Source organism: Dermacentor silvarum, chromosome 2 (genome assembly GCF_013339745.2).
Source record: "Dermacentor silvarum isolate Dsil-2018 chromosome 2, BIME_Dsil_1.4, whole genome shotgun sequence".
Taxonomy (NCBI): domain Eukaryota; kingdom Metazoa; phylum Arthropoda; class Arachnida; order Ixodida; family Ixodidae; genus Dermacentor; species Dermacentor silvarum.
The window spans coordinates 136,470,177-136,496,757 of NC_051155.1; the positions used below are offsets into that span (position 1 = coordinate 136,470,177).

At 48.8% G+C, this 26,581-nt stretch overlaps 2 protein-coding genes across 7 annotated transcripts in view; one reads left to right on the forward strand and one right to left on the reverse strand.

Annotated features, from left to right (window-relative positions):
* The window catches only part of LOC119441814 (ADP-ribose pyrophosphatase, mitochondrial), a 234,038-nt gene that overhangs the window by 100,650 nt on the left and 106,807 nt on the right, over window positions 1-26,581 (forward strand). The window lies entirely within an intron of this gene.
* LOC119441812 (Fanconi anemia group D2 protein homolog) overlaps window positions 19,008-26,581 on the reverse strand; it is a 93,722-nt gene continuing 86,148 nt past the window's right edge. The window contains exons 39-42 of the mRNA XM_037706438.2: window positions 25,031-25,180; window positions 24,257-24,403; window positions 19,799-19,885; window positions 19,008-19,699 (exon numbers count right to left, since the gene is read on the reverse strand). Of these exons, the coding sequence (XP_037562366.1) occupies window positions 19,628-19,699; window positions 19,799-19,885; window positions 24,257-24,403; window positions 25,031-25,180 (456 nt within the window). The 3' untranslated portion in view covers window positions 19,008-19,627. The remainder of the gene's footprint in view (window positions 19,700-19,798; window positions 19,886-24,256; window positions 24,404-25,030; window positions 25,181-26,581) is intronic.

Sequence of the window (26,581 nt, forward strand, 5' to 3'; positions counted from 1 at the left end):
GTTTCTCCCATGGAACATCAGTGATCTGGCCCATTTTTTCGCTGGTGCGCATGCATTTACCTTAATCGTACGATTTGGTCCTGCGAGGTCATTTAGCATGCTATTATATATATGAACGAGAAGAAAGGGAACCGAGGGGCCCGATAATTGTTAATCATATAAGAAGCCGACAATGACACCAAGGACAACATAGGGGAAATTACTTGTACTTACTAATTGAATTAAAGAAATGATAAATTAATGGAAATGAAAATGGATGAAAAAATAACTGTCCGCAGGTGGGGAACGATCCCACGTCTTCGCATTACGCGTGCGATGCTCTTACCATTGAGCTACCGTGGAGCCGTTTTCCCATTCATTTTCTGGGGTATTTATGTTTTTACAACTAGAACTAACCCTGAGAGTGCTAGCCAGCGCCACCACTCACAAGCCATGGCGGCGGATGTGGAACATCCTTTCTGCGTCACGGGCGTCACGGGCGTCACGAGCACGTGATCTTACTGGGTGATGATATATATATATATATATATATATATATATATATATATAAACAGGTGAATTCACGAGCATACCGTATAAAATAAACGCACAAGTAGAAAGAGACATCCCTTGCGTTAGCGCTAAAATAATATAATAGTGTCGAGACTCGAGAGAGGTAATATTGCAACCGCCAATACGGTAACAGGGAAATGGTTTGAAGAGCGTTTTTTTTATAATTTATTTTTCCTGACGCGGAAACAACGTTCGTTTTTGTGGGAAAGGAAAAATTAAAACTTCACCTGTTATCCTATTTCACATCTATTAACCTATTTTCTGTGCTATAATGTAAACTAAGAGCCAGCTATTTGCACGTCTCACTTAAGCTTGGCACAGAATATGCCTTGAATCATGCAATGCATAACGTTCGCATGCGCTCGAAGGCCCGACTTAGGCCCTTTAATGAGCGGGCCCAAGTGCGGCCCGGGTCCGCCGAAAAGCGCTTCGGACGGCCGGGTCCGGGCTTTCGTGTCGGCCCGAGTCCGTGCAGTGCTCTATATAGTTTTCATAAATTTTGTTCGCGGTGAGAAAATCGAGAGCAATCGTGTTTTTACCCGAAAACGAAGTACCCTAGGTATATGGATATATCGGTTTATAACCTGCCGCTTTTACCTTCGCCGAATACGCTGGGCGACTTCAAGTCATGTATATAAGGCTCCCTCCTGTGTCAAAGTTGGGTGTGTGCGGCTCATCGATAACGAGAGCGCGGCCGCGGCTTGTCACGGTCGGCGGGGCGGCCCCGATTGCGCGGCCGAGTTGGCCAGTGCGACATGGACGACGCCGGCTCGTGCAGGACCCGTGACCCCGTGTCCTGAAGGGGGCGACCCTGAAAACAATGGAGAGACGCGTTCCCGCTTCAAGGGCGCGCGACGCGTCGGCAATCTCAGAAGCTGAATCCATGCATACAGAATCGTTGTTTGTTGTGAAAGTGCACGTCGAGTAGTAGACCAGTTGATCTCTAGTTGCGAAGAGCTGCGCGTACAAGGAATCGTAAAACGTAAAGCGCGTGATAGCATGACTCGACAAACGCGCAGAGAGAGAGAGAGAGAGAGAAAAGAGAGAGGTTGAACCAAAGCACATGTTGGAATCTCTGTCTCTCCGTGCATCTCTGCGTACACTTTTCTTAATTATCACATAATATGCAACGTATGTGTAATCTCGTGCAATGTTTATGCGCATGTACCGTAACGGTCACAACTTCAATGTACTATTATGTTTATGTTTACGTGCAACACCGGTCACAATCTAAGCCGAAATGTCAGTTCATGCCGCAGATGCACATAGCCCCGAGACGTCGACGCAGTGAGGTCACGACGACGATGATGTTTGTCGAGGGAAGAATGTTGAGGAATGCTGAGAGAAGTGCGACGCGAACGACAGGTAAACGTTGATTATATTTTTCCCCGTTTTGTTCCTGTGTTGTTGAAAAGTGACGCGCGCAAACGTACGTGCTGTTTGCGCGAGCTCGCTTTCGCAAAGCCACATTCAGGAAAGTCCCCGCGAAGGTTCACTTCGATTTAGAAGCACCCAACCACGGCGGCCGCGCTCTGACGGGGGCGAAGTGCAAAAGTGCTCGACTGGTTATTAAGTTGAGTATACTGAATTTGTTAATCCAGGGCCCGGCTGTTGCTTTTGGCAGTTATATATATTTTGGCAGCCCAGGTGTTGCTTTTGGCAGTTATAAACACCATGAACTTATACATTTAGAAAATGACGCTCGATATGTTCACTGCAAGACATTCCATGGAACACGGAAGGGATTGCAAGGGGCGGCATGAAAGAGTGACATGAAGGGCACCAAGGCGGAGATGAGGAAATGTAATGGGAGAAAGGTGGACAGGTCGGCCTGAGTGACGTGCCTCTTGCCAGCTGCTACAGGGGAAAAGGGTAAGGACAAAGACAGGGTTTGAAGAGCAAGAAATGCGGTATGGTGAAGCCGATGATGACGGCTGCACTGTCTACTGCATGGTTCCATGCAACGCGTACGTGCGTGCACGCTTCACGGCATGCATATCCACTTTGGCGGAGAGGGGCCGAGGCTTCTAGGCCGTAGCCAAGATCGAGACAGTCTACATACAGCATGCATGATTTGCACAGCTGTTTTTAATGAAAATCAAGATCTGTGGTTTTACGTTCCAAAAACCACAATCTGATTATGAAGGGACTCCGGATTATTTTTTTGGCCATCTGGGCTTTTTTAACGTGCACCTATACGAGCGTTTTTGCGTTTAGCCTCCATAGACATGCGGCCACCGCGACCGGGATCGAACCCGCGACTTCCAACTCAGCAAGACAACGCCATAGCCACTAAAAATGTATATATAGTGGTGGTGATTAGTTGTATCAACAGGCGGGTTTAGCCTGGCGATCAAGGCCGGCAATTGCGCCAGCCGAGCGTCTCTTACAATATCACTGCAGTGTTTCACCATATGTCCACCAAACCAGTCTCTCTTAAGAATGCGATAAGGAGATGAAGTTTTTTTGCGGCCTATAACTTATCCTTCGGGGAATGCAAGGTGTTGCAGGCACGCATGCGGAAGGTCCATTTTATTGCGATAGCAATTATATGGACACTTCAACCGGATTTATGCCGTCGCCGTCGCCGTGAGGTTCCGTATAGATAAAATCTTCGCCGCGCGCCGTATGCCCGAGCGGAAGCATGCGGGGACGCGTGCTATCACGGAGAGCGAACGCACTCAATCTCCCACGCACAATCAAGGAAGCGGGAAGCCAGCGCCGGAGGGAGCGGGGGGGGGGGGGGGGGGCGCACTTCTACTCTACCAACAACCGTGCTCGTCGCTCGCCCGCACCGTCTCTTATCTCCACACGGCTCTGACCTTTATGCACTGTGCATTCGCCGCTCAGTTTCCGTTGAAGCGATAGACCGCGCGTACCTTCGCCCGATGCGGCTTATGTGCTTGCTGCCAGCGTTTTGACAGTCGTTGTCTGCAGTCATTCAGTGTGATCTATTCATGTTTGTTTGTGCGCGCTCACACCACGCTTGTTCATTCAGTTAGTAATAGTCGGGCCACATTTTCCAACGCACGCTACACATGCAATGCTGCCCGGATCGGCAGTGCAGCGCTCCAGGTGTGTCCCTTCGCACGCGCTGCCCACGGGAAGCCTTTCTCATCAACACCACCGTTTCACACGCGCCTTCTCGTGGTCATCGAGTCTCTCTTCATGTCGGTCTACTTACGCCGCAGCACACCTGCTTACTTAATCAGCTCATGTTTACTACAATTCATATTGCTACCAAAGCCGCTCACCTTACTTCGTATGACATTGCTGTGTTGCTATCGCATTCATTGCTTCGCCCTTAGGGCGAAACTGTGACATTTTTCTGTAGATTTTCCAGGGGAAGGAAGGAAAACATTTATTGGGTCCTGCAAGATCTCCAGGGAAGCGTCCCTTTCATCTTGTAATTTCGGGCACGACCACAGAAAGTGTTCAATGTCTCCTGTCTGGTCGCATGCTGTACAGTTCGGAGAATTGATTCGCCCCGTCTTAAATAATCATGCTGGTGTACTAGCAGATCCTGTCCTTATTCGATAGAGAAGTGAGGATTCCTCTCGGTGAAATCTCGGTTACGCAGGGCATATGTGGTGGAACACAAAGTGATTTCGAATGTCAGACTTTTTAACTTGATTACTCTTTGGGACCTTGTTGACTTTGGGAGGATGATAGAGCGCTGCATATGCAAGCGCATCAGCTTTTTTGTTGCCACAAATACCAATGTACGTGGGAGGTAATCCATCTGAAACTTTACTGCGAAACCTTTGTTGTCGAGTTCTTTCATGATGGCTAGTGATTTGCGCGGGAACTTGATGGACGGTAGACCAAGTTAGAGTTGTTGTAACGCGGCTTTTGAGTATATACCACGGCGGGTTGCACAGCTGTTCTTGCCACAGGTGTATTTGAGTGAGAAAGCTGCAGATGCTGCAGGGCGTCAGTTATGCGCCGCAACATCGCCTTGATGACCGACTTCAACGCATGAGCACGTCTCGACACTTTCTCGTTGTTCCTGTCGATCACCGGAGCTGCATGCCAGCTTTATATACACACAAGCGCGACGCCATGCATTCGCGTCCGGGCTTGCGCTGTTCACTTTACACGTACGTATAGCTTCTGGAAGGTTACCTGACGTCGTTTTAAGAAGTGTTAACCTCCTTCAGCTGGACAGGCGCAAGTGGAGCCAAGAGCTCTGGTTTGAAGATTGAGTTTGCTTTTGTTGACGATGCGACCGCTTCCTCCGCGCTTGCACACTGACGTTGACGCTTCTTATAGTGCATGTAAAGCTGCTTTTGTACATTCGTTGCAGTATTGTCATCACACTTTTAATCCTGGGACAATCTTTCGAGCTCGCCTCGTGCGGGCCATTGCAGTTTGAGTACTTCGTTGCTTAATTAAGACGAGGACTGATCATGGCTGCCCTCTGGCCGGTGCATACGGCGCTAACATGGCCGAACAATAAGCACTTCACAGTGCAGTGGTCGGGTAACAAAAGAGCGCACAGGAAGCCTCATACAACCCACCTTGCCGTGAGCAGTTTGAATTTTTCCCTCGAAAAGCACAGCTCAATACTTGTCGAGCGGCCGCAGCAGCGAAAATCAACGTTCTTGGCTATTGAGGACAACATCGCTTGCAACCCTTTGCACCAATGTCAGTGAAGAACATCATAGACGGCTGTAGCTTATAGTGTGACTTCCGAGTACAATAAACGAGTGCTGTCTTTTAAGTATGCGCACGGATTTCAGTTTATATATATATATATATATATATATATATATATATATATATATATATATATATATATATATATATAGGGTGGCGCGCCGCGGCGTCCACTGTTTTCCAAGGTAAGAGGATCTGCCTGTGCATGGAATTATAGTTCTTCGAGCTATTCAGAAGCACACGTAATCGTATATAAGTCGGAAGACACAATATGGCGGGGTCTTGCTCACTCACGTATTCTATATTGTCCTGCCCGGTGTTTCCTTTTCAATCTTGTTTTCCTCAGCGGTGTAGTCGCTATCGGAATGGAATACGTAACCTCGTTCTTATAGAACCAGGAAGATCCAGACACCTTGAAGACGACCGGCCGAATCTCACACGTGCATGCGAAGAGACGAGCGTCGAGCCAGAAGCGTCGTGCCCCTGTAACAACATCGGACGGCTTAATTCCTGTCTGAAAAGCGAATGTCGCAGAAACTTGGCACGGCAGAGAGAAGGTGCAAGCTAGCATTGGCACAGGCGACCTGACTCTAGCAAAGATATAGCAATTCGCGTGATTTTTGGCGGATTACCAACGGTCGGAGAATTTTCACTTTTTAAATCTACGGTTCGCGCGGGACCGCACCGAAGGTGTAGTTTGAGTTCAGTAAAACTTGTTAGGCAATTTGGCGGTAGTTAAAACATTTTATGGCGATACGATAACAAAAGCGGAAGAAGACTGAACATGGCCCTTCCCGTTTTTTTCTGTGCTGCCTTCCTATTGTAGACATCATATGTGCCAATCTTAATACATGCTAATATACAATATATACTTTACCAGGAATACTATATATGAAAAAAACAGGGACAAACTATAATAATAATAATAATAATAATAATAATAATAATAATAATAATAATAATAATAATAATAATAATAATAATAATAATACAATCACCATGAACCGCAACGCGTGAGGCTTGGTACGCCGTGTAGGTACACCCGTGAGCAAAAGTATACAGCCCACAGGGTCACCGAAAAAACTGAATTTCTTCGTAATTACCACGCATAAACTGAAATTGGCGAGTACCCTGGAAAGTTCGCAATGCCAAGTTTGGACAGCAGTCCTCAATTGTAAGTCTCATTCGCAGGCAGTTGAAAAAATCGGCTTTTTCGCGCGATCCCTGGTCCGTGTATACTTTTGCGCAGGGGTGCACGTGAAGTAACCCTAGGTGGTCAAAAATAATCAGGAGCCCCACAGTACACCGGGCCTCATAAGGGGTTTTGACACGTAAGACCGCAGAATTTAATTATAATTCTTTTCTATGCCATAAAAACGCAAAAAAAAAAAAGGCGGGTGGCGACGCCGCTTTGAAGTTCCTGCACCACCTCACCGTGACGCCATGAATTTTGACAATGTCTGGTCTGGCCTAAGTTCTTTATTGTTTTGAAAATATACGTTGTGCTCTAAAGGAGCCAAAAACCGAACTTAGTTTGTTTCTAGAACTTTTACAGCGTTACAACGGCCCAGTGGTGTAGCCAATAATTTTCTTTCGGGATAGGGCAGGCGGGTGTGCGTATCTTTTTATGCCAGGTATAAAAATTTCGGGGGGGGGGGGGGGGACACGCTCAATTGCACCCCCCCCCCCCCCCGGCACCTAAATTCCCATTGGCTGCGACACCACGGCACGAGCGTGCCTCGACGGAGCTGAGCCAACGCTGAGCGGGCGAACAGGAATACCTGCTGCCGCCATAGCGCATCGCCGCGACGTCAAATCATCCTCGCTCGCGCTCTCGGACGCCTGTATTATCCGCGCGTTCCTTGTCGGCGCAAGCTCTCGCCCGCGTTCTAACTGCGCCTCGCTATATAAGGCCAAACCAAAACGCGCTCGCTTGCCCGCGAGGAGTCCATAACTCAAAGGACCGCTCAGCGGCGTTCAATTGGACGTTAATGCTTTCGCATTCACAACTCATAAGTGTTTAGGTGTCCTCGAATTTTTTTAGTTAGAACTTACTCTTCGCTCTTTCATTATTTCTGGTCGTGCCAACTCCCACCTCTCCTTACTTTTTCTTTTTGCAACTTCCAAAGGGCTAATTAAATGCTTTTGCCAAAAAGATGTTATCTCTTTTTCTGCTGATGCCAAACGCGAACAGCTAAAGGACGTGAAGGAGAAAGGCAAACATTTGACTTGAGCAACCATTTTTGTACAGAGCCCTCGTCCATCCCATTTGTATAACAATTCCATTTGTAACATGTGACCCGCTACGCGTCTTCGACAGGCTGTTTACATTGGGCCACAAGTCCTCGCACCGCCAACCGGTGCCGCAGCATTCCGCGCATTTTCCTCGTGTCTATCCGGCTGCCAGCTTTCACTCAGCGCACATATCATTCTTCCTGGTTTCGTCTATCTCGACGTCGCCAAGCGCATCGGACTGTCACGCTTGCACACCATCGCTTTTGTCAGAAAGCCGCCATTGTGAAGGCATCCGCGACGAACGAGTACTCGCGGCGGTAGGCGCTTCACTTTCTACGCAGTCAAAGACTGCAACAAAGACTGCGAGAGAGCGAAATGATGGTCACAAAGGGGGGGCCCATCGGGGCTACGTGAGAGAGGCGGTAACTACTCATGAATGATACACGCTTGATGTTCCAGAGCGTTGCTCGCGGAGGCGCCAGAATCCTGCTGACGAGGCAGAGACATCTCGATCTCTTTTCGACGACGTCGGGGGAGCCTGGAGCACGGATGGATCGGTTTTCATGTGGGACAGGACGCACCACGCAGAACCGGATCGCCGGCAAGGGTATCCACATACTGAGTCAATTAAGACTTCAACGTGCTAATTCATGGCAACGGATATTTCTGTTAAATCAGCTTTCGCCTACGGTTCAACATACACAGGCGCGCGCGCAAGCACGCACGCACACATTTCGAGGACTGATTGCCGGGCCGCAGATGAAATTACAAAACAAAATTTACGAGAGAAATGTAACGCTTGCTTGCTAAATTTTTAATGCAGGTGTGAAACACCTGTAATACCGTAATGACAAAACATGTGCGGTGCATGGCTCGAAAATAAGTTGCACGGATTAGTCAAACTTTGGTAGCTTAAAAACATTGAAACTTTGACTTGGGTGAGTTGGTTCATTTTCACAAGGACTGAATGCCACTGCCTAAAAAGATATTTTCGCCTCTTCGCTTACCTCCACTAATATAATAAATATTTATTAGATGAAAATGTCAATGAGAAAATTGTAGAGTAACATGAAAAACACCCGATACAGCTTGTTGCTCAATACGTGCCACATAAAAGTTTTTCTGAGCGAGAAAGAAGCCCGCGAATGCACGCAAAGTGCCTCGAGCTGCCAGTCGCGCGGCAATTTTGCGTGTATTCGCGGGCTTCTTTCACGCTCAGAAGAACACGTATTGAGCAACATAAAACTGTATCAGGAGTTTTTCATGTTGCTCTACAATTTTCTCATTAACACTTTTCATCTAATTATAATAACTGAGAAGTTGATTAATTAAGTCTAATTACGTAATTAGGCGGAATGCTCCAAGCGACGGCAAACAACATTACCTTGGTTCTGTCTAGTTACGTGGGATTTGCATATTTTTAAAGTTTGGCGCAAGTTACGCCGGACAGCCTGTAAACGTTTTACAAGCTGCCCCGCTTTGGAGTGCACTTCCTATATATTACCATGACTTTCATTTTTTTGCGATATTATCTACTGGACACTCGAGGCGCGCTCCTACCGTCGCCGCCGTGCTGTATAAGTATGTCCTCAAGTGCGAGGAGAATGAGCCGCCCTTGAGCCGTGCGTGGTCACGTGTACGGGTACGCGCAGGGCGAGCATGCGAATGTAAGCCGAGAAGGCTGAGGCAGCGTGTTGGAACTCACGCGATCGTGTCCGCACTGCCGAGCGCATCACATCGAGGTCACGTGATCTGCGGATGCCACGGCGGAGAGAGTTCAGAAAGCTGCTGGCGACCTCATGTGCAGCTGCCTTCCCGCGCGCCTTGTATTGCAAGTCACGTGATGTGGCAAGTTTTAGCGACGTGGCAGTTGAAATCGTGAAAGGAGTAGCAGCAGTCGCACGGCACATTCACTTTGGAACAAGTACGCGCGCTCTTAGCTGGCGGCGCTTGTAGTCACGCCAGCGTTGCGACAAGCGCTCGCGGTCATCGACTGAACTTTGTTCGTCAGGGTCTTCGCGCGTGTGGCATATCCCGTTTTTCAAGTTCGTGAGCGAATGTTTACTGCAATGTATACTACCCATAAAAATTAGTCTTCGTGTAATTAATCGAATACTTTGTTCAGTCACAATCAATAACTTGCCTTTCGGGCGAAACGACTTTTTGTCTGGGATTTAAACGAAACACCGGTTATAACGAAGTCAATTTCCTGTCACGATGACTGTCATAACGAGGCGTTTACTGCAGTGCTAATATTGGGCCATTCCAACGTTTGGCATAAATATAATAATGTCAATACTGTCCAGACTTGTGCGGGCACATATTTAATACATAGTTTGCACGTGCGTCACTTTCGCACCGGTCCGCGAGCCTGTCCGCCATCTTTAGGCACCTGCGCGCCTGCGGAAGCGTGCTGGAGCAGGCTGCGCGCGCTGACGCGTTGTTGATCCGAAGGTCCTTCTCGCGTCGTGATCATGCCAATCTGAGCGATTTTCGGTTGCCGCACAAGTACCACTGCCTCGAAGCCGAGCTACGCAGAACCGGGCGTAGGTCTGCACATGGCAGTGCGAAACATGGCAGTGCGAACGCACAAGAATGCTGTCGGAGAAACGTCGGTGTCTGTGGCTTTCCCGGATAAATAGGAAGGACCCGAACAACGTGCGTGTCTTCACTTTGTTTCGGGCGAGTATATAACACGCCAAAACACTGCACATCACACATGATCGGCGGCAGCGATAGCTCCCATACTGGTTGGTGACCGCCTGCTCGCAAACGCATGGTCGCTGTTACCGCTCTGAAAAACGCCAGTGTAATTGTGTTGTAGTGCACGTTAAAGAACTCCGGGCGGTCAAAATTATCCCGGAACCCTCCACTGCCGCGCGTTTCATAATTAGATCGTGATTTTAGCACGGAAAACCACAATTTTGTTTTTTTAACGGCCTGCAAACTGCTTCGCATTGTCATTTCTTGGTATGTGTGCTTCGCTTAGCGAAATGCTTAGCAATATTTGAATGTCTGCATGCTTTCAATATAATGGGCTAACGCAACAAAATTCACATGCACGGACATGCACCGAACTGTAAACCAAAACTCGCAGAAAGAAGAGAACACACGTTTTGAAGCTTGGGGCCGGGAAAATGTCACAGTTTCGCCCTAAGGGCGAAGCAATGAGTGCGATAGCAACACAGCAATGTCATACGAAGTAAGGTGAGCGGCTTTCGTAGCAATATGAATTGTAGTCAACATCAGCTGATTAAGTAAGCAGGTGTGCTGCGGCGTAAGTAGACCGACATGAAGAGAGACTCGATGACCACGAGAAGGCGCGTGTGAAACGGTGGTGTTGATGAGAAGCGCTTCCCGTGGGCAGCGCGTGCGAAGGGACACACCTGTAGCGCTGCACTGCCGACCCGGGCAGCATTGCATGTGTAGCGTGCGTTGGAAAATGTGGCCCGACTATTACTAACTGATTGAACAAGCGTGGTGTGAGCGCGCACAAACAAACATGAATAGATCACACTGAATGACTACAGACAACGACTGTCAAAACGCTGGCAGCAAGCGCATACGCCGCACCAACGGGCGAAGGTACGTGCGGTCTATCGCTTCAACGGAAACTGAGCGGCGAATGCACGGCGCATAAAGGTCAGAGCCGTGTGGAGATAAGCGACGGTGCGGGCGAGCGCGGTTGTTGGCAGAGTAGAAGTCCCCCCCACCCCCCTCCGCTCCCTCCGGCGCTGGCTTCCCACTTCCTTGCTTGCGCGTGGGAGATTGAGTGCGTTCGATCTCCGTGATAGCGCGCGTCCCCGCACGCTTCCGCTCGGGCATACGGCGCGCGGCGAAGATTTTATCTATAGGGAACCTCACGGCGACGGCGACGGCAGAAATCCGGTTGAAGTGTCTATATAATTGCTATCGCAAAAAAAGTGCATACAGGTGAACCTTTGTGGCAAGGAAGCTGTCCCTGAATATAGCCGCACAAAAAATACTGAGATAGTTTTCTCTGCCGCACGCCAAAGAACATATGCTTTCATTGACTCACCTCGCCGAGGATGATGGTAAGACCCGACAACAGGCGCTTCGCTGCAACCTTCCTCACCCAACCGCTCGTGAAGTAATTGTGCGCCTTCAGCGATCTGTAAGCCTTTATTTCGTTCAGCGTGACGTAGCTCGTGGACGGGACAAGATAATTAATAATATCCACGTACGTCGTGGCCGGGAGCACCTCGGGGTCTGAACTGGTATTCACGCCAACGTGCCGCTAGTATGGGTCCACGCCGTCGCACATTCCGACCTTTTCTTTGTAGCGAGCCCGCGTCGGCCCTACAAGCTCGGCCATGTAGGAAGGGCAAAATTCAGGGGTCCTGACTTTTGCCATCGCAAAGCTTTCACAACAGCAAACATGCGGCGCTGACACGTAGAAGCGAACGCAGAACACAAACGCAGTGGGCCAGCGGCTAGCAGCGAGGTGCCTAGCGATGGCGGACGGTCGGGGCAGGCGGCGGATATGACGTCACGTGCAAACTATGTATTAGCAAAATAATGCAGAAAAAGAAAGTTATATAGCGCAAAATGGGAGCGACTAAATCCCCACCAGAACACACCAGTGTTGCCAGAAATCGTCTTGTGCGGTTCCCTAGATTTGCGAGGCGGAGATGTCCCTAGTGAAGTCACGCGACTGCGTGCGCGCTCGCCTTCTTATCGCCTCCCCCTCCTCGTACGTGCGTGCGCCAGATTTCAACGTGTGTGCACGCAGGAGATGAACGTGGGCGCAAGGTTTACACTTGCAGCTTATTCTGAAGAGAAATGAAACTATGTTGCATTTATTTATGAGAAATCTAAGTTAGCACGTGTAACGACAGGGTAGGTGAGCCTCAGCTAGGCGACTGGCCACGGCCGTCTGGTGTTGAGCGATCGGGCAGTGACGAGACGCTCTCTCGAATCGTTCTTGACGCCTTTCATACGGTCCCCCCCATTCTTAAAATTATTTTCTGTTACGTTAGTCACTGTCGCACTCTTCAACATTCACCTGATTTTTGAACGGCGTGGCGGCGCCTTTTCTGCGTGGACTTCAAAGCCATTCACCTACCTGCCCTCCCACCTGTTTGTTGTGGCGGTTTCTTAGCTTCCCTGGCCCAGCCCACCCGTCCTTGACATATCTTGCTGTGCGTAAATCAGCGTTCTGTAGGTCGTTCGATCTTGTTGATGCTCAAAACATTTAGCAAATGTAATGCTATCTATTCCGCAAGGCAGTTGCTAAGCTTATGGTGGTGCAGTTTATTTTGCATGTCATCAGCACTGCATGGTTCCAGCTAGCAGGCTGACCCGAACCGATTATTGTAAAAATTTTGCACGTCTGAGAAAACTCGATCTCGGTTCCGTTTGTGCCTTTGCATATTCTGCATCTCATAGCAGCACACACTGCGCGACTTATCGATTCACAAGTTCAAATAAAGTCAGCCTATAATCTGCGTTGACAAACGCGCTCACGATCTACAGGTGCATTGCAACAGTCGCCTTACTTTTTCGACCTGCCACGCGGACTTCGCGTAGCTCTAACCGGCAACAGCTTACTGGTTCAAGAAAACGGGAAGTTCATGTTTCTAACGTGACTTTTTGGAATCATGAGGTTAGTGGGCGCACAGATGTGAACAGATTGCGCAATTTGAGAACATAGAAAGAGCCTGAAGCATTACGGCGGAGCGAAGTAAATTTCTGGTCAAATAAACACACACACAGGTTAATGGGACTAACCGATTCCTTATCACGCACAATCGACCACTTACATACACAAAAAGGGTCAACAATCGTCGCCACCAAGACGATTCATCCAAATGATCGCACATGCCACACAAGACATAAGGCATCGCCGAAGATGAAGTCGTTGATAGTCTTAACAATCTACGCGTGAATTCATGTGAGCGCTCGCGAAATAACGCAATCCTGGCTAAAACAAACAAACACAGAAAATATTATAAACAGAACAATGCGCATTGGCGGGTCCATCATTAATCATATGGGCAGCAGCGAAAAAATATGCACAGCGAGTTTCACTTCGCCTGTTCAACTGGTCGACTTGACCTGAACTCCATTCTGGGTACATGAAAGAGCTAGTTTTGGTGAGCAGCCCAGAGTTGCCAGCATGATGTTTTCTATACCGCACTCTGGGCGATGTTGTGGTCGGTATTTATTCTCGAGCGCGAAAAACTGCTCTACCGCATCGAAGGCGTGCATCGCTGTATTGGGTGGGCGCTTAAATTGGACATAAAGACTCTAGGTATAGGTTTTGTTGCTGTAGTGGAACCCCTTTGCGCCACCGCCGCCTTTAATCTTCGCAGGCCTGCGTCTTCCGCCATCGAGAAGTTGGTTTTCCAGCAATACTTCGTGGTCCAGTGGCTAAGCTCGCCCCATTTTGAAGCGCGACATTGACGGAAAGGAATTTCGCGTTGTATTCGGAGCAGGATTCCGAATATACCATAAATATATTTAACACGCCGGCAACACACACACACACACACACACACACACACACACACACACACACACACACACACACACACACACACACACACACACACACACACAAAAAAAAAAAAAGCGCGTTGTATTTGTGCAAACTCGAGCGTTAACTTCGTGATTCATTCTTATGTCCAGCTTTCTTTACCACTTTACTGGTTATATGCACACTGCTAAGTTATGGCGGTAACTGTGCCATCGTATTATACAAAAGCGCGAAAACAGCCGGCTTACACGCTTAGGCTTCGGTGCATGCTGAGTGAGATCTTTACAGGCCAGAATGTGCAAGAACATAAAATCTAGTGACCATTGGAGTGCGAATGTTTGATTTAGGCTGTCACTTTTTTAATAAGAATTGTTATTTGCCCATACCTGGCCCTTGCACCATAAAACACCACACATCAATAAAAATTCTCGAAAAATTTAGAAAGCCAGGCTATGAAATTTGCAATGAAAACTCGGCAATGAAAAACGGTATCACAATTATGTAAATTGCATCTAATAGTACACCTATAGCGGACGAATTTGATGCATGGCTCTCAAACAGACCTGCCAATATGTGAGTGTGACTTTTGCAAGACCCTTGTAAACAATGTAACAAATTCACAGAAGATATAAATTGTTATATATGTCTGCTTTGAATGCTCTAACGGATGCAGTTTATGTTTTATGTCTTTCTTTTTTCAGACAAACGTTTTTGAAACTTCCTTTAAAAAATTACGCCTTAAATAAAAATTCCGCTTCCAACAGTCACTAGAATTTACTTTCTCTCACATGCAACAAATTTCATTAAAATCGTCCCAGCGGTTACCTCAGAAAAGTGTTTCTGCGTTTTACATGTATTTGAATAGATTGAGGCCCGAGCTAAAGCTTCCTCTAAGCTCAATCAAAATGTCACATTGTAGTGACGGTGAACAATCACAGAAGCACAACGCAAGTCACAGAACTAACTGTTTATTGGGTGAACCTGTGCCCTGCAAAATGAGTAACAATCGAACAATGACAGCTGTAAGAACACTCGTGGATCGCCCCACAATTTAAGTGAAGCTTCTCATATTAAGAGAGCTACGGACGATTATAAGTTATCCTCCTGCATACCCATGCATTTTTTTTTTCTCAACTCGTTCGCCGAGTGATCAGGGCTAAGCTTCGCCTTCACTGGCTCTGCGTCATGATGTGACAGTTATGTCGTCTACTTCCGATTGTCTTGGAGCGAGCCAAAGGCGTTGAGCCAGCACGCGAAGCCTCTCAACACTGTAGCCTCTCCGACCTATCTGCCGGCAGCCTGGCCATCAAGCAGTGTGTGTTGCGAGCATTCTGTCACAGCGCCGAGCTTGTCTGCATGGTATTCCGGTAATCACAGGCGAGCTGGGCGTTTTCACGGATGGTCGGAGGCGTAAACTAAAGTCCCCTCCATACTTCTACCGCTGTGATGAAGGTGCTTTAGCGCAGACGTACAATCCCAGTGGAAAAAGATGAACACAAGTGACTGGTAATTGGAGCGGCAAAATCATGGGAAGCGACACAATAAGTGACTGGTGGTCGGAGCCGCACATTCCATTTGCCAAAGCAGGCGTGACCGTCAGAAAGTGTGTGGCGATTTTGCCGCTCCGCGGCCACCAGTCACTTGCGCTAATCTTTTTCCGCTGGGACTGTACGTGAGCGGCGTTCTGTGGAGCGGCCTGATCGGTCAGCCCGGTCCAGCTACCTGGTGGCGCAGAGCTTAACGTACCAGCCAAATACAGAGCTAATTTTGCTGTAACCAAGTGCAAAAGACCTTAAAAATTTAGGAAAACAACGTGCTCAAGATAACGCTCCTGCCAAAAGCTTGCACCAGCAGCAAAGCACCTGACCAAAGTCATTTTGGGGCAATTTTTGGAGCAAGTAAAATTGCGTTTTGGAGCAGTTTGGAGCAGGCCAATCTGAATTTCTGTGGAATAATGGGATATGGCAGCGCACTTCGAAACCACGACGAAACACAGAAAAAAACCAACACGAAGCGCGTATTAGAAGCTTGCTTTGTACATATAGCGTACTAGAATATGCAAGAGTGGGTCGAGCGGCGGCACAGCGCATGCTTTCTTGTAAAGCCAAAAACATCGGTGGCACTATGCTCGAACTATATATTCCCGCACCGACGCTCATGATGACAGCGGGAAATGTTCTCTAACTATGCGGTCCAATCGACGCGGTAACAATTTCAAAGTCGCCATATGTCCCCGCAGACCTAGGGAGCAGGAATCAACCCTAGGAGGGTATAACGTAAGACTATATATTCAAATCTGTTTTTATTGCAACAGCAACTATATGGGCACTCCAGGCGCATTTCTGCCGTCGTCACCATGATGTTCCATATAAAGTGCAGCGGCGATAGCATCGTCGCCGTGCGCCATATGCTGTATGTGCGAGTCAAAACGTGATGAGCATTAGCCGACGATAGCGGCTCATTCTTGTGCTCGAGGGAGGCAAGCCGGGAGGAAACGCGCCGTCTTCTGTCGCACACAATAGGGGGGTCTGCTCCGGCAGCTGCTGCGTTTGGCGCGGCGGCGCGAGCCCTATCTTCAAAGCGATCTGCGACGGGAACAGTGTGCAAGTGTTGATAGCTTCGTGCGCGCTGTTTTCGCGCTGTTTTCGCCGCTTAAGCCCAGACCACACATACGCTTGCGCACGCGCACAAGCTCGCGTCTATACGCCTTGCGCCTGCTGCGCCTAGCGAGGAATGGCAGTTTGCACCGTTTGCATCCACAAATGCGCGCGCGCTCACTGGCCTCACTCGTTGACACCTTGGCAGACGCCACTTCGTACTTTGTTAATTCGCGTTGAAGCGTGAGGCAGCACGAAGGTCAATTCGTTCGCTGCTGCACCCGCGTTTCCCCATTCTAGCGTTTTGACAACAAGTTGCCGCAGTCATCGAGTGAGATGTGTTCATTGTTTGCTTGTGCGCGCATGACACCGTGCTTGTTAATTTTGTAAGTGAATGTTTACAGGTCTATATGCCCACCCGATGAAACTACTCCTTACTTGGTACAGCTGTCTATTTGCTACCGCAGCCGACGCTTCGCTTTTAGGTCGTAGCTGCGACTTTTTATTTTAAATTCGCCATTATCCCTTCGTGATAAGTCAAAATGGCTCAGGCCTTGCCCCATAGGCATAAAAACAGATTGAAATAGTTCTACGTTCTACCGGCATTGGGGACAGACCCACCCGCCGGCTGTTTTGCGCCTCAGCTAGGGAGTGCCCCTCCGCTCAGCCCACTCAGCCGTATTCTAGCACACTCTAAATACAACCGCCCTGGCCGTTCCGACAGTAGCGACAACAGCCGGGCGTGGCGCCAAAAAGTCCAATGCTATAAGCCCCGGAAATTACGAGATACTGCGGGAGGCACCGTCGAGCGATGTGCGGAATGTGAACGGCTGCACGCTTTTTTCGGAGAATGAATCCGCTTGCTATTCGCGGCCACTGTCGGAGCACAAATGCCGAAGTCGTTCACAAAAGCAGCGTGGCGCAATTTCGGTCAATTTTCTGTGTTTGGTGCAGTTTGGCACAGGAATTCGCGTTTGTATCAAAATAGCGCAATTGGCGCAGGTATTCCACCCCTGGCTCTGTGCCACCAGGTGGCTGCACCATGCACACCATTGACGTTTGCGCCTCCACTCATCCCCGTAAAATGCCCAGGCCCAGTCTGCTTGCGTTCACCCGAACACCGGACACGTTAAACTCTATTGTGGTAGTATCCTTTGGCATGAAGTGACGGTTACAAACGCGTAAATGCTAGTGCCGATCGGGTACCAACAACCAGCACTGCAGCCACTCCGCTCGCATGCGGCCTTGCAGAGGGACACGATGTCGCAGCTTGACATGTTGCCGATCGCTACGTTTGCAGCCCGCAACGCAAGGGTGAACCATGGTGCTAGCGAAAAGACGGGATCGAGACCAACACAGACCGTGCAGATCGCGTCAACACGGAGCGCACTGCAACACAAGCAGACACTTGCTGTGTGCCAGAAGCGCTTGAGAAATTGTTCTAGTGCATTCCTTTTCCGTTACTTTATTTTTTCATAGAAACAAATTAACCAACATTCCAATTATTACGAACAACATTTGTTCACCATAAAGTTGGAAAAATTAGAGAAGACACGCCCTGGGCAGCTAATCGGATAGCTTGCCCTGCTGACATCATATGGTCATCACATGTGTGGGGATTGAGGGTTGCGCCGGCATGATTGCGCGCGCTTCGCCTGCTCTGCCATCCCTCGCCATCGTTCCCCGCTGGCCTCCTTCTCCGCCCGCGCCGCCTAACCGGTTCCCGCGGTAGCGCTGCGCACGCGGCGGTTGGCGGTAGGGGCGGAGCGCTGACGTCACGACGCGGCCGGTTGTCGGCCGCTAGTGGCAGAGCGTGCCTCGGGACTTCTCTCCGGGACCAGCGCACAGTACGTTCATGCTTTCCTCTCGTCCGCCGACACCTTTGTGACTAGGACTGGAGCTCGCGCACGGTGCCTTTGCCCGTGCGGGGAGCGCGTACTTTGTGCTGATCCTTTCCCGACGCTAAGCCGACGAGCGGTGCCATTAGTGCTCGCGCGAGGTCGTACCTCGCCGAGCCGCACTTGCCGAAAGCCTAAGCCGAAGGATATTGCCCGTGCTCTCGCGAGTTGACCCATTGGTTATCGCCAGAGCAAGTAGCGTAGCCGCCGGGACTTTTCCTAGCGGCGTGTCCCAGCTTGAGCCTGTGCTCTCGCCGCGACGTGCTATAGGCGCCTGTTATTGTACTTTCGCCTTGGTGCGGGACCCCTTTGGCTCCCCTCCGTGCGGGCGTTTGTGCAGTGCTGGTGCCGACGGTTTCAGTAAATGGTTTCCGTCAACTCAGGGCTTTACTGTGTTTTTGCGTGCGTCGCTCGGTAGCCCCTTGCGGCCTCTGAGCTCGCGCGCGAGCGGTGCTGGAGGCGACGGCTGACGCGGCCCTGTGGCTCGCTAAGCTCGAACCCGCGGTGGTTGGTCTCCTGTGAGACACCAAGAACCCACACATGTCACTTGGTGAGGTGTGGCTGAAAACTCAGGGGAGCGGTGCCACTGCGATCGGTAGTGATTTACATTTTTTAAAACCTTACAATAAATTACAGGCTTTACGCGGAGCACTTAAATGTGTCACTTAATGATCAGAAGCACCAACACTAACGACTCAGTACGTTTGTACAAAATAGTCAAATCGTTCTGCGTCCCTTTAAGTTGTTAGCATGTGAAAAGCGGTCCCCGGAAGAAGAATGAACAAATTATAAACAATGTATGCATATCATGGCAGGCTTTCTAAATCACTCCTCTTTAAAAGAAATTTGAGGACATATTTACGGAATTTACCAGAGGCCTTAACTTCTGGAGAACTTCTGTGTCATCTTATACAGCTAGTTTCAAGAAATGTATCAAGAATCTGAGATGGGTGTATTAAGAAAATTTATTACAAATGAAGCAATTCTTTCATCAATGTACAATAAAAATAGCCACATGGATTGTCAAGCAACTTTGTCAAAACTTAAACTGAGGATGATAAATTATCAGCACAATCGAACATAAACAAAAATATCTTACAATAACTTGTATGATAAGTCAAACTTGTAGGCAAAACAAACATAAAATAAAAAAAGCAAACTTGTCAGTTTTTCACAGGCACCGCTTCTTAAAATTCCTCGCTGACTTCTGGCTCCATAGGTTCTTCAGCTGCGTTTTCTTCACTGTTGTGGGAGGCATCCTAAACGAACAATGTAATTTGAACAGTTAAGTACAAGACATTGTGGAGCGAGTTCAGACACCTAGGCTAGAATTCAAAGTGCACAACTTAGAGCCTCACCGTATCATTGCCATCTTCGGCATGATCTGCAGGTGCCATTTCTTCATCTGTGTCCTCACGTACTGATTGTGTCAAAATTTCTTCACCCTACGCAAGCCATGGAATAGATTGCTTACAAAACTAGGCCGCTCAAACACAGTTCAAGTTTTCTTATACAGTTAAACCTCGATATAATGAGGTATTCAACTTTTTATAGGTTCTTGTCCATGTTTTTTGTCCACCATGTATTTAGACCCTCAATAAAACGAAGTGTGTTTATACACGATTTCAATATAACAAAATTTCACTGCCGCTGCAAAGGAATACTGAGACAATAAATGGAAACTTCCTCAAACGCAGATGGTCACATGGTTGAATTACAAGCGGGTGCTTGCAAATGTGCCTCTTAAAATGCATGCTGTGTTACCAAGAGCGACCACCGAAGCAGAGCAGCATCAGGTTTCGTATAAAGTCCAAGGGCAATAAGATATATCGCGCCCCGCACAATGTATGCTTTGGGTGCGAGTGAAAGCTTGTGAGGGTGAGCTAAAAATGAAATTATGGGCTTTTACGTGCCGAAAACCACAATTTGATTACGAGGCACGCCGTAGCAAGGGACTCTGGATAAATTTCGGCCAGCTGGAGTTGTGAGGGCGAGATGAGAAGGCTGGTGGTTTGATGAGCACTGTCCTCCCATGGGAGCAAAGGGAAAGCGGAGAGGGAAGTGAGCTCGCGGTAACGTAATGAAGTGCGCGTGAGGGTATGGGGGAGGAACTGGGGCAGGTTGGCGAAAGTTTTTTAGATACGAAGCATCTTAATGCTCGGGGCTCTGTCACTCCCTCCCTCCCTACCTCCATCCATCCAACCGCCGTGCGTCCACACCCCTACTGCGCATGCGCATCCTCCACCCCCTCCTCTCCTTGTCTCATCTCCTCTAATCTCGGCATTCATGCGCATCCTCCTCCCCCTTCTCTCCTCTCCGACGCTCCTTTCCTCTTCGGATTGCGCCACGAATGGCAACACCTGCGGCTCTGCGAAGCAGCTTAGGTTAGAGACGCGACGGTAGGCGCCCCAGAGGCACCGGCAACAGTCACCAATGCCGCGCGCATTCGGTGCGAACGCGGGCAAAACGCCGACGGCGTCGACAACAGTTCTGCGCGTTGCTGGTGCTGCTGCATGTCCAAGTTTATACAGCTGATAAAACTACCTTGAGTCGACCCCATGGCTGCTTCGCATACTACTCAGGGTTCCCCTACGGGAAGATGGCGTAATTTTTTTTCTCTAGCACAGCTGTGGCTGCACATGGCTGTTAGCGTGGCTGAGTGCATATGCAGCCCACCTGCCCTGGTCTGAGGTTATCTGTTGCGCGTGCAAAGAGTGAGCTTGCCAAGATGGCATGGAATCATGTGCACAGTCTTCCCGTTTAGTACTGGAGGTTTCGTAATCACAAGTTTCAGAGACATATCGAAATTTAGAATATCGAAACTCGGCCACATTAAAATTCAACCTTTTATGCAAATAAGCACAGTCACCGATGGTTCTCTTTTAACACGAAAGTGTTTTATGCCGGGGTCCACCAAGACTTCACTGACGTATTTCCGTCACGGAAATACGTCATAGAACATAATACAAAGAAAGAAACCAGAAGAAAAAGTTCCACAAACATGCAAAATTTGGAAATCGAACCCACGACCTCTCGGTCCGCGACGATAGATCGCCGAGCGTTTAACCCATTGCGCCACAAACGCATTTGCAGAGAGCTACACAGACGCGCCTTATATATCTAACACTCCTCCGTGTACCCGCGCTCTTGCTCGGGGCGGTGCCGCCGCCTACGAGCAGAAAAGAGAAGTACTGCATTATGACACTAACGCGCACCGACAGTGAACGCTTCGGTGGTCTCAGCACTAAGACGCCTCGATGCCAGCATTCGAAGGGACGCTGGCATCAAGAAGCACTACCAACGCCACTTAGGTGGCGTTCACCGTACTCAGCACAGCGGAGCGTGGCCTCCGCAATTAGCTCTGAAAATGTTTCTGAAGTTGATCGCGGAGGTGCAATTACGACGCGCTGTACGCGCTGATTTGACTCGGTGACGATTCAGTTACGTGCTTTGTCTTGCGCGTTGTATTAGTGTGTCAGTTACGTGCTTCGTCTTTCGCGTTGTGCTAGCGTGTGCAGCGTAGTGCAGCTTCCATATGCACGACGGTTGCTCATGGTCATCGACGTTGGTAGTCGTGATGGAGGAGACGTGCCACCAGGCGTCAGCGTGGGTGCATCAACGCCTAAGGGCGCTTTAGCCACAAAACACCAATAGACATTATATATCAATGTGCAATAAACATTACACTACTTCTGTGAAGACACGTTTCACTTTCGTGTTCTATACCGATTCCTATATAAGAGGGATCAACCACATTTTTTTGCACGATTGGGGCCCCAAATGTTTACGAATTATTGGGCAATCAGAAAAAGCAAATTTGAGTGAGAAAGAACTTACCTTCATTGCATTTGAAAGTCGGCAACAAAAGATACGGTTTCATGCCGTGTGGATGATATCCTCACATCGGAAGTACGAAGCGAAGCCAGCCACGCTTTCGCATCCACTCCACCTCCACGACTTATAGTGTTGCCCATAGTGGGACGCAGTAAGGCGATCAAGCGCGTTACTGCGAGCTTGCTCCCCTTTTCCTTTTCCCCTTGCTCCCAGGGGAGGATAGTGCTCATCAAGCCACCAGCCCTTTCAGCTCACCCTCGCACGCTTTCACTCGCACCCAAAGCCGACAGTGTGCGGCGCAATAGCATCTTATAGCACTTTGACTATATACGGAACATGATGCTGCTCCGCTTAAGTGGTCGCTCTTGCTCACACGGTGCACGATTTGAGGTGCTTTCGCAAGCCGCCGCTTGTAATTCAACGGTTTGACCATCTGCGTCCGCGGAAGTTTTAATTTAATGGCTCGGTATTCCTTCGTGGCGCTACTGAAATTATATTGAAATTGTGTATCAACACACTTCATTACAGTATAGACCACTTATAACGTAACCGCTTATAGTGCAGGACCGGATATAATGCGGTCTTTTCAGACTCCCGTTAATTTTCCCATAGCACTCCATGTATACACATATCGCTTATAGTGCAGTTGCGGGAAACGAAATACCGGTTACAGTGCGGCTGCCTGGGAGTACGGAAGTGGAAGTCAGCGGAGACGGCGAACGCTCCCCTCAAACGGGCGCCCCAAGGAGTGCTCGAGGAAGAAAGAGAGACGAAGTGGAGGAGAAGGGCACGTGGTGCGAACGAACAGCCAGTGAGGCTGAAACCAGAATCATGAGTGCGAGTCGTGAAATATCACGGCGTGCATCGCGAGCGAGGGCGACGAAACTGCCAACGCCCGCCAAAGCTCGCTTCAAGATAACGGCAGTAAACGAAACTTCGGGGAGCGGGCGGCGCTGGCACGGCATGGCAAAGGGCGCACGCGGAGACCGTGAAATGTGAGGGAGGAGGGCGGCAGGGAAGCAGATTTCGCCTCGGCCACTCCGCCGCTTCGGTGGCTCCCTCACCCTTCCTTGTAACTTTCGACTGCCACCGTGCGCGCCCGCCGCCGCTCCAGCCGGCCCGGCGCCAGCTCCCCGAAGTTTCGTTTTCTGCCGTTATCGGGAAGCGGGCATTTGCTGGCGTGGGCAGTTTCGTTGGCCGGCCTGGGACAGCGCCGCTGCTTCCCTTTGCGCCGTAGCCACAGCGTGCAAGGTCAACACGTGACTAGAAAGTCGAGGAAGCATAAAGGAGAAAGAAGGGTTCAGTGCCATTTTCTACGCGTGGCTACGGTAGCGTGGTTGAGACGTCGGCACGTACACGCATCTTCCGGCGCAACGCACAATCGGCAACCTTGCCATTTGACAGAGGGTGAAATTTCGGCTGCGTTTTTTTTCTTTTTTTGTTTGTTTTGTTCGCGCGCGACATTGAGGGGTCTCTCCTAAGCTTTTACTGTATGACGGTGCCAGAGCAAGGCCGGTCGGAAGCGCCGCTGCCTGGTTTGGTTTGAATTAACGAGATTCGAGTGTAAATTGAATGCAAACGTTCTAGCCGAATTCCTCGAATGTCGCATACGCGTGGCGACTCGGTGCACATGTTTTGCATATGTGCAGGCCTTGAAAATTGTTGCTTTGGTTATAGTGCAGTACCGCTTATAGTGTGGATATTCGCGACTCCGGCGACTTACGTTATAAACGGTCTACACTGTATATTGAAATTCAAGAGACATGGTGTATGTGCAGATCAGCTATGGCCCTGCCTTGTTTCCTTCTGCATTTATCACAGTTTGCATAGTCCCTTGAACAATGAACTTTCATTACCAGGCTCAAGAGTCTGCACTGGTGAATTATGAAAATGTGTAAGATTCTTTACAGCACCATGTATCCCAAACATTAGAAAACAAATTTAGCTTTACAAACTTAGCCTGGATACCAGCCACACATTACCTTCAGGTCCCTGTTCTTGAGGTTCCCCACCCAGAAGGCTTCCCGACAGTGGTTCACTGTCAACATGGCCTTGACACGAAAGACGAAGCCCTCCAGTGTCTTGCGCACTGCGGGCACCTGCCCTGTCAGTGCCACATCTTTCACCAGCTGCAAGCAAGAAAAGGCACACAAAGTGATTATTTTTAAATAATCAATGTCTGTCCAGATAAAGCACATTATGGCACCAACACTTTACTAATGCAATGATAAACTGGTCATATAGGCTTGGTGCAACAGTTTTACAGGAAACCACCTGACTGTAGTTTCGTGTAATTCTGTTGTACCAAGTGCCTGTGTAACCCTGTCCTTTGTTATTGCTTAGACATATGCTTATGCTGCATCTATAAAAAAGGAATTAAAAGTTTTGAAATGAATAAAAATTAAGCACACTGTACCTTCAGAACATATGATAGTACTGCAAGGATTACTAATCCACACGTCTTGGCATTGCACACGCCGGCGTCTATGGCTGACAGCATTCTTTGTGCAGTGCCATGCACATTGTCATGGCACAGCTCCATGAACACCGTCACCCATAGACACCGACTGTGTCTGGTGCCGAATCACACAAAATCTAATGAAAGTGGCCATATTCTCTAAAGTGATCGTTCAACAATACTGTCCTAGGTGCAAAACACAGCCTGGCATGGCCAACACTGGAACAAATCACACATGTCCCATCTTTTTGCATGACACAGGCACATTCCCAAACCAAACGGTGCACAAACTGTTCACCTTCGAGTGGCTGCAGATGTGCTGGAGGTACCGTGTGCTTTGCTGGAGGTTCTTGAGAAGAGCCTGAACTTCGGCGGGATGGGACTTGAAAAGCGAGTCAAGCAGAGGCATGCCATTCCGCAGAAAGGAATCCAAGAACTGGCGTCCAAACTGTTGGCAAAAGAATAGTGCGAGTAATGATTAACTTTAAAGGGACCCTGTCACACCTATTCTTCAAAACTGAAAGCACCTTGCAGAGCACACACTCACTCCAGGCTATTTCAGAGAACGCCTTTCAGTGAATGTACTTCTGCAGAAACTTTTTAAAACAACCTAACAATAAGGGTAGTATAACAAGTGCAATGTTTACTTTTCCCATTCCTCCTGAACGCAATGTTTCTGCTCAGCTGCGGCGGTGCCAATAGCAATGCCCAGTGTATTTGTCCTTTCTTAACCTTTTCTTATTTCTGCAGTCCGCTTATGGTAGCTCTTCAAGGTTGGCACCGGCAAAGGTGCCCGAGAGCACCACAGAAGTGTTAAAAGAACAGATGAGACACATATACAACCACTACTTCCCCGTTTGCTAAAATATTAGAGGGATGTGCAAGTGTGCGCAAGCTTCTGCTCAGCAGTAACTCCTGGTCACGAACAATTGTCCAATGGCTGGCGCCTATGGGCTCTTGCATAGGTCTGTGATGCCATAGATGGGGCATGATAAAGGGAGCCTTAAAAGCCGCATGAGAGAGAGGGCAATCTTCTATGCGAGATTGTGGGCTGTCTGCTGCATGCAGCGGTATATTTAGCTCTCATGTTCATGGTAGCATTGCCTACAGATCACGAACGTTTTCTTACCATGTTGAAGAAGTGCTGCAGCGCCCTCTAAAACTACCTAACTGGGAATTGGAGAACTTAACCTTTTCTTCTACTCAGTGTGGCAAGAATGTTAATACAGTAGATTACCGTTAATTAAATTTTTCGGTTAATCCAATTCCTACCAAAGGTCCCAGCCGGCGTCCATGCATTTATATGGGTCCAAACTTTCATTATTTCAATCTTAAAACTGGCCTTCGCCGGATAATTCGAACTTGACCAGTCAGCACGCACACGCCTGACCCCTATGGTGGCCCCTATGGTGACCCCAGTAGTGACCCCTTTAGTGGCAGCATTTGTCTTGGCAGAGCGTAAGGGACAGAGAATGTGGTAAAGACATGTTATCTCCTGTCGAAAACGGCTATTTTCGTCCTGCCCTAGGAGGATTTTCAAGCAATAACTGTAGCTTACAGTGTTCGATTACGGTATTTACCCGATTTAAAGAGGCACTTTTTTTTTCTTACTCCCCCACCCCCCTAGAAATTTGGGCCGGAAATTGCCTTCACAGTACAATCAGACACGAAACCAAAACAGCCTTCGCGGCATTCGTATGCTTTACCGCAAAACACGAATGTATCGCGGCAAAGTTGACTTTACAAATCGTGTGGCAAAGCTGACATCAGGAAACCGGCCACCAATGTGTCACACATGTATATTAAAGACCCTTACCCATCTTCTCGCTAAAAAATCAGGTACATGTTT